At 30.6% G+C, this 8675-nt stretch overlaps 1 protein-coding gene across 1 annotated transcript; it reads left to right on the top strand.

Annotated features, from left to right (window-relative positions):
• The first annotated feature begins 5143 nt into the window (after window positions 1-5143).
• LOC149219769 (GDSL esterase/lipase At5g03610-like) lies at window positions 5144-8395 on the top strand. The gene is made up of 6 exons (XM_089382673.1): window positions 5144-5173; window positions 5321-5386; window positions 5495-5665; window positions 7341-7612; window positions 7712-8015; window positions 8103-8395. Exons 2-6 carry the CDS (start codon window positions 5332-5334, stop codon window positions 8336-8338), a joined length of 1038 nt encoding a protein of 345 aa, XP_089238799.1. The 5' UTR covers window positions 5144-5173; window positions 5321-5331; the 3' UTR covers window positions 8339-8395.
• Window positions 8396-8675: the final 280 nt, after the last annotated feature.

The raw sequence follows: 8675 nt of genomic DNA, 5'->3' as shown, positions 1-8675 counted from the left end.
AGTCTAGAATGTGATATGTCTTATCATACATTTGAACTGGGTCCTCTTGGACAAATGATTTAATTTATATCCCCACTTTGCATGGGATGGATGATGTAATGTTTCTTGCCTTTGTCATGTATAAACAATTGGTATATCCCCACTTGGTTGGGTGGATGCGTCAAATTTGGTATATCCCCATTTGGTTGGGATATGGATGTATGTATGAGTTATTGGTGATAGGAAGGTTATTGGTGATGTATGTATAGAGTCATGTTATTCTTTTAGAAAATCTTTTTGCAAACTTTTCTTGTGCTTAGGGGGAGCATGGACTCAATCATGGGAGCTCAATCAGTACACTTTAGCATATCGGAGAATTCAACATGTACTTAGGGGGAGCATGACCCTTTGCCCTTGATGTCAAAGGGGGAGAGTGACTTGGTGTTGTTGTTTCCATCTCGTAGATAAGGTGATTTACCACACCTATGATACGATTTTTTATGAGGTACAACGTCGGCAGCAACAACCAACTTGTCTTTATAGATACCAATGACACAAAACACTATAATTTCACATTCTTGATTGAAATCCTTTTTGGGGATCGGGCTCACCTCATCGCGGGAAAGAAAAGACACTTTTGATGAGAAATATTACCATTTCTGGAAAGTCCAACGGGGGAGAGTTTTGGCATTATGATACAGGTGTTGTCCTTGATGGCAACTCACTAAGATGAAAGATCATAGTACATCATGTTAACAATAAAGAATTACAGATCAGACTACATATAATGAAGAAAGAAAGGTATACGCAAGTTCACCTTGACCAAGCTGCATATACATGAAGGTTCACTAACCACAAGTAGCATATACGTACACACACACTTTCACAGAAGGAAAAGTGTGTATACCTTGGAAAACTAGGTTTTTGGTTTGAGGTATTTGGTCCATGGTATTTTGATCCGTGGTATTGGTCCAAGGTATCTGGTCCGAGGTATTGACCCTAGGTATTTGGTCCAAGGTATTGTTCCTAAGTGGTTTTGGTCCATGGTATTGAGAAAGGCCTAAAACTGTAAAAGGAGGAGAAGATCATTAGGCTGAGTGTGCAAGTACCGAATATTTGATGAAGTGTGAGATCTAGTATGCAGGTTATTGGCTTATGGTGTTGTGCTTGATCTAAACCAAGGATGAACCTTAGCGGTTGATGAAGGATAAGATCTAATGATGGATCGGGATCTGAAGGCTTGAAATGAATTATCATTATGTGGTTTGATCATGTATAGTCTAGATATGAATACTGACGCATGTGTTATTCTGTAAATGTTATGATCTTGGTATAACTGAAGTCTGGAATAGTTGCAGAATTATGAACTAATATTTGCATATGTATACACTGGTTGGATTTTAGAAAAGCATGTATACACTCAGGTTTGACACATGGAAGTAGTGTATACCTTATAAAGCATGTTTCAGTTGTTTCCATTTGCTGTTGTAGAATTATGGGTTCTGGTTTGGGTTCTAGTTATTGTATTTTGGTGACAGTATTCTAAATGATCAGATTGATTGTGGTTTAACAATGGGTTGTCAAAGTGATTGATTGATTCAGTTGCGGTTGATTCAGAAAGTGATGATTGAGTATCAGTGATTGGTTGATGCAGATGTATTTGATGATTGAATTGCAGTTATTATGTAGTTGATGGATCCAGTGTGAGAATTTATGAAACATGGTCCTTGGAGGAAGAAAGAAGGTCATAGCCTTCTATAGGTTGCCACCTACATACTAGTAAAGATATCGACTAGTACAAGAGTTAAGGGGTTGTAACTCCCTTCCAGTAGAAGCTAGAGAACAAGAGAAGGTTGTAACCTTCTGCAGGTAGAAGCCTGCGTACTGGTATAAGTCTGCACAAGTACAAGATTGTAAATAGATTTTATTATTATTAAAAGGAGACAGAGACGACAACAGCAAGTGGTTTTCACCCACATTGGGTTTCCGCCTTATATCTTGGTGTTCATGGGTGTTGCTTATGCGTGATGCTTTATTCTACTATTACTGCACTGTATTATAAATATTTGATATATTGGTTAAAGTTCAATGCATGATAAATTGGGTAAATCAAAAGTTCTCTGCATATGCTCTAGTTGCTTTAAGTACAGTCGCGTATACATGCTAGTTCACTTAGCTGAAGTACCGTATACAAATCTATTTGGGAAATTAAATTATTGATCTGATAATACTGATTCACCCCCCCTCTCAGGATTATTTCCAACAAATGCCTAGGCACATAAACATAAATAATTATGTGAAGATTGTTAGTATTAATTTAGGTTTATTTTAATTTTGGATTCAGTAAGTATTAAGAGATTATATTTTTTTTTATATATTTTAAAATAGATTTGCATGGTATGAAATTTGATCTCAACATTTGAGAGATCTAGAATTTACATAAATCTAAATTGGTTTAATTATTAATTAATTATAATTATAATTATTTATTTTATTTTATTTTAATATTTTGTAATTTTATGGAGTAAAAATGTTTTAATTAATAATTATAATTATTAATTTTATTTTATTTCATTTTTATTTTCGTGTAATTTGATTAAGTCAAAATATTTACATGATAAAACATGACATTACAATATCTTTTTCATACTAGGTTGGATAACACCTCTTTGTGCAATAAATTATAATTATGTCTATAAATATGTTTATTTTGGAATAGAGAATCTATAATTTTAATTTAATTATCTATAATTTCTAGGTGGATGGCATGGATTTAAATTTTATAGAATATTTTAGAATATTCTTAATCATATAGACATAAAAGATTGAGATTATCTCTAATGTAGCTATGTTTTTTTTTCCTTTTTAATTAATAAAAACAGTTATATGAACCAATGTCATCTAAAATGTGTTATGGTTTTTTAAGCATGTGGTATTGATAGTCCATGTTATTGGACCATAATATTGTAACAAAGCCTTTTTCAAATTAAAAATCTTGTAATAATAAAGTGGAGGTGAGTCTTTATAGTTAATAATTTTGTTACATGTTTTTTCTAAATGTATATATCTTTACCTTATATATTGATTATTTCCATCATTAATAATAATAATAATAATTTTAAATAAAGTTATAATTTAGTTAATTTTTATAATATTTTAAATTTTAACAATGTATGACTAAACAAGTGTTTTGAGGTTTATTATAGACCGATGCTTATGAATGTTCACCAACAATTCACTTTATGTGACTACACTCCATATCCATAAAAATATTAATAAATAGAAAAAATAATCAATTACCTATTTAATATTTTGAAAGTAAAATTTACAATAAACTTTGAATAATAATAAATGTAAATATCCATTGATATTAATAAATGTATTTATACATATAACTTAAATGAATTAGTTAAAAATAAACATGAATACCACTACTAAAATTAACTATAAATTTAATATAAAATAGTTAACATTAACAGTGAAATAATTAACCCATTAATATTAATAAATATACTTATACATATTTATAATAATAAATATAAATTTCCATTCATATTAATAAATGTATTTATACATATATTTTAAAATGAATTAATTAAAAATAAACATGAATAACACTATTAAAGTTAACTACACATTTAATATAAAGCAATTAACAGTAACATTAATTAGAAAAAATCTCTACATAAATAATTACATATTTAGGCTCATAAGATTTTGGATTGACGATGAATAAGTGCACTTAAAACATTCTTTGTGATAGATCAATGATTCAAATCCCTTGTAAGTACTTACCTAGCAAAAAACAAAAAAATAATTACATATTCACTGTACACAAAACGATAAACCATAAAACCAAATAATACATCGATAATTATTATTCACTTTACGCAAAACGTAGGCCATGTGCTGAAGATTTCCATGACATAATCAATATGTCTCAAATTCCTATTTATTATCATCTCTAAAGTCTTTGTCTCTATATCTATTCTTAATCATTTCTCATTCTCCTTCCTTCCTAGATTTCCTTAATTAAGGGTTGTCTTCTAGATATGTGATCTTCATCTATAAATTTCATAAACTTTTTGAAAATAGAGTTTTATTGAATATGTCATATATATGGTCCTCAACATTTAGCCTAATTGGAACTAACTTATCTTTATACTCTCTCTTTTTTTTCCTGATCTCTTTGTTTTTATGACATTGTTTGGATTTATAATTTATTTTTCAATTTTCCTTAACTAGTATTAGAGTGTCTTAATTTTCTTTTCTTTTCAAGTAAAATTTTAAAGTTTATAGCTCTTTTGTGACAATCATAATCTCATTTTATTCATTTTCTCTTTAATGTATTTAATATCTGATTTACCTTCAAAACTTTAAAATTTCCTATATTAATAATATTTTATTCTTGAATTAAATATATTTTTATTTATTTATTTTTATATTTCCTATAATTTAATTAATGTTTTTACAATTTAATGTCTGGAGTATTTAAATTTATTATTTATAACTCCATTAGACCTTTGATTTATCCTTTTCCTCTACATTTATCTAACAATTTTATATAAAATTATTCTATTAAAAAATTAGTGAATAAAAGGGAAAAAAAGTTATAAAGTGGGATTAAAAACCTGTACACAAACTCGTTGATTAAGGTCAGTAGGTTGTGGTGATATGAGCAGTGGAAATGTCTGAGCTAAAATATGTAAATGAAAATGCCTTACTGAAAATGATCGGATAACCGGATAAGAAGAAAGTAAAGACATAAGACACAAGGCAGAACACAACTGCAACATCGCTGGAGTGAAAACACACAACATTAATACAACATTGTAGAAATGAAGACATAAGACACTATAAACACATTAGATAGCATATGTGGGAGGTGCACATAAAACACCAGTAGCTACAAAAACCAGCATGTTATTGATCTATTAAACTGTCATGCTATTAGCTGGTCCACTGAGGCCATATGCTTTGTCTTCATTTTAAACGTGAATTTTGAAGAAATTTATATTGCCGTCCGTATCAATTTGGTCCACATTAACTGCATTTATTCGCCGGCCACAGCTATTTTGGGTTTGGTCCCCATCGAATTTCTTTTATTCAGGTGAATTCGGGTTGCTCTATAAATACAGGGGTGTTCCGATGACTCTATACGCATAGAAAGGCTGTAGTTGTGGGTTAGGTTGAGGTAATCGTTTATGGTTGACTCTGAAAGTTTATCACAATTAACAAAATGTTTGTTTGTTTAGTTGTGATTTAGTACTAGATTTTATTAGCGGCCACTCTATATTTGCTTTTGTCAAATTTTCTGAAATGCCAAGGTTTTTTATAACAGAGATTGCAAAAATGGAGACACAGCATTGGGTTGTTTTCTTTTCGACGTTCATTATCTTGTTCATCGGTCTGTTTTCTTCTGTGAACTCAGTTTATTTTCATCTGACAACAATGTTGTGGCAATCCTTAGGTTTTGAGTATGATGAACTGCAAAAATAATAAATGTTTGGTGCAGGGAATATTGAAAGTGCCAATGCAACCGTTATGTTCGTGTTTGGAGACTCTTATTCCGATACTGGAAATCATAATAAGTCTATGGCATCGTGGTTACCTCCATATGGGATAACGTATCCTGGAAAACCCTCAGGGCGTTACTCTAATGGAAGACTCCTAACTGACTTTGTAGGTATGTTTTCTATTTCTCTAATATATTGTTAGGCATTTATGGTTTGGATCCCTGGCAAACCCTCATGACGTTACATTAATGGCAGAGTCCTAACTGACTTTGTAGGTATGTTTTCTATTTCTATAAGATACTGTTCACGATTTATGGTTTGGGTGGTCGAATGAATTGTTATTTTCCCTCGTCATTTTCATTTAATTTATATCATTTCAGAATTTATAGGATTTATATTTGGGTGATCCAGTGAATTGTTATATTTGCTCATTTTTTTCATTTAATTTATATCATTTCCGAATTTATAAGACTTATATTTTGGTGAATTGTTTTTTCCCTCTTTATCATTTTTATTTAATTAATTTATAATTTAAATTTACGCAAATTATATGGTGTGATAAGATTAAAACAGTAGAGTCTGGTAAATCAGTAACCTAGAGTAAGACTAAAATAGTAGATTCTCTAATAAGCTATGTAATTTAGATTTACACAAATTATATGGTATAATAAGATTAAAACAATAGATTCTAGTAAATCAGTAACCTAGACTAAGACTAAAACAGTAGATTCTCTAATAAGCTATGTAATTTAGATTTACACAAATTATATAATGTGATAAGATTAAAACAACAGAATCTAGTAAATCATAAGACTAAAACAGTACATTCTCTAATAAACTAATAACATAGCATAAAGAATGTCTTAACATTATATTTATAATAAAAAATACTATAAATTAAATTAATTTATATTATATTAATTTGATAAATAATCAATAATAAAATCAAATAAATATATATTTTTAATTAAAATAATATTTATTTTGTTATTATTATTATATTTTTTTTCTCTATAATAAAATAAAACCTATTAATTATCATCAAAAATACTTGATATATGAATTGTTATAAATAAATACAGTTTAAGTTGTGATTTTTAAATCATACCAACTAAACCGATTTCTTGTGACTGATTTTCATTCTTTCCCAATGTCCTTTGGTTTTGGGTTACTCGCTATTTCGAAGTTTGAGGATAAAAGCTTTTAGCTAATCCAAAATGGTTTAAGCTTTACTTTAAAATGGAAAGATCATTTTAACATAGGTAATATTTGCCCAAATAACCAAAACACCCTAATTTGATCACGAGAAATGACATCCATTCAAAAAAAAACTTCAATTTTATTTGTATGGGAAACAAAACATTATACTTTGTCTGGAAAACAAAACATTATTGGTATAGTTAACCATTTTAATAATTTATAAATATTAAATTTTTTTAATTTGATTATTTAATCTTTATTAGTACTATATTGCTACACATCTATTTTATTACACATTCAGGTCATTACTCTCCTGTATAAAAATAGAGTCGTCTCCTTGAGCAGGAGGAATTGTCTTTACGATTAAAGTGGTTGGAATCTGAGCCAAAAAAAATTTAAAAAATCCTGTAGAGTCAGTGTTTGAGTCTTGTTTTTATGATGGAAATAGATCAAACACCATAAAAAATTTCTAAAACACCTAAAATTATAAAGTTTAACTGTTTTTATTTAGATTTACAAAAATCCCTGTTAATTTTTTTTAAATATAACTGAAATTTCCATAACCTTCTGAACAAAAATACATAATGGTTAGACTACTGCTATAAGAATGCCGTTTAACACAAATTCACTCACACAACTTTGCAGCGTCCTATTTCAATGTCAATTCTCCTGTACCCTACGAGCACCGGAATGATTCAGATCGCAACATAACAGCCGATGGCATTAATTTTGCGTATGGAGGGACGGGAGTGTTTAATACTTCTAATGGACTTCCCAATCTCACTGCCCAAATCAACCTGCTAGAGCAATTGGTTGTCGGAGGAGTGTACTCTGTGCAAGACCTAGAATCTTCTCTGGTTTTAGTTTCTGTTGCAGGGAATGATTACAGTTTCTATCTTCAGAATCATGGGTATGAGGTAACGGGCAGCAACCAATTATCATCACCAATTTGCATATAGAAATGTTTTAGTTTTGTCGACCCATCGAGTGAATTTCATGAATCCGGCTGGCTGCAGGGTGTCGATTCATTTGTCCCCAAATTGATCAAACAGCTTTCGGCGGATTTGGCGCTCTTGTACAAGATGGGTATCCGGAAGGTCGCAGTCACCGCTATGGAACCGTTGGGATGCTTGCCATATATTACAATCGAATATTCTTACAACTATTGCAATGAAACCGCAAACGGAGTGGCCTTGTTGCACAATGGACTGTTACAGGAAGTTGTTGACGGAATAAATAAAAATCTGGCTGGCGTTAAAATGGTCGTTCTGGACCAATATGGCGCTTTCATGTCGATTCTTTCGGATCCACAGCAACATGGTCATTCGCTATTTCTAGTATTTCCACGATTTGTTCTCTGTGATAATCTGGAAAAGTCCTTATGTTTGGGAAAACTTGTCTGTGCAGGTGGCTTCACCGAGCCAATTCTGAAACCATGTTGCACCGGCGATTTATCTAGTGATCATTGTGGAAGCGTGGACAATGAAGGGAACGCTTTGTATAGCCTCTGCACCGATCCAACCACCGCTTTCTTTTGGGATATCCTGCACCCCACGCAGGAAACATGGAATACAGTGATGACCAGCTATGCATCTTCTTTGAAGTCCCTGCTGTCATTTGTAGAAAATCGATCCTCGATCTAGAGGGTAGAATAACCAATTGGAACTCTTTTATCTGAAGTATAAGATAAAATAAACTACAATAAAGTTTATAATTACAAGTTTATCTCATTTCCTATCATGTAAAAAAAGTATTCTCAATTTTATTCTCTTTAATTTTTAATTTTAGAATTTTATATAATCCTAAAAACTGATATACAATAATTACCTGTGAATTTAATCGAGAAGCTTAAGATACCAATCCCTTTCCTTATCAGACTTAAAACGTGAGTTTCATTCCCATTCTCATGAACAATACCAAACACAAGTACCATATTTTTTTAGATAAGCTTTTATATACCATACAAGGTTCTAAATTATG

Source organism: Pinus tabuliformis, chromosome Q (genome assembly GCF_031772625.1).
Source record: "Pinus tabuliformis cultivar Carrire ecotype Pingquan chromosome Q, CPIR1, whole genome shotgun sequence".
Lineage (NCBI taxonomy): Eukaryota > Viridiplantae > Streptophyta > Pinopsida > Pinales > Pinaceae > Pinus > Pinus tabuliformis.
The sequence above is the reverse complement of the archived record's forward strand: the minus strand, read 5'-3'. Positions and strand labels throughout refer to the sequence as shown.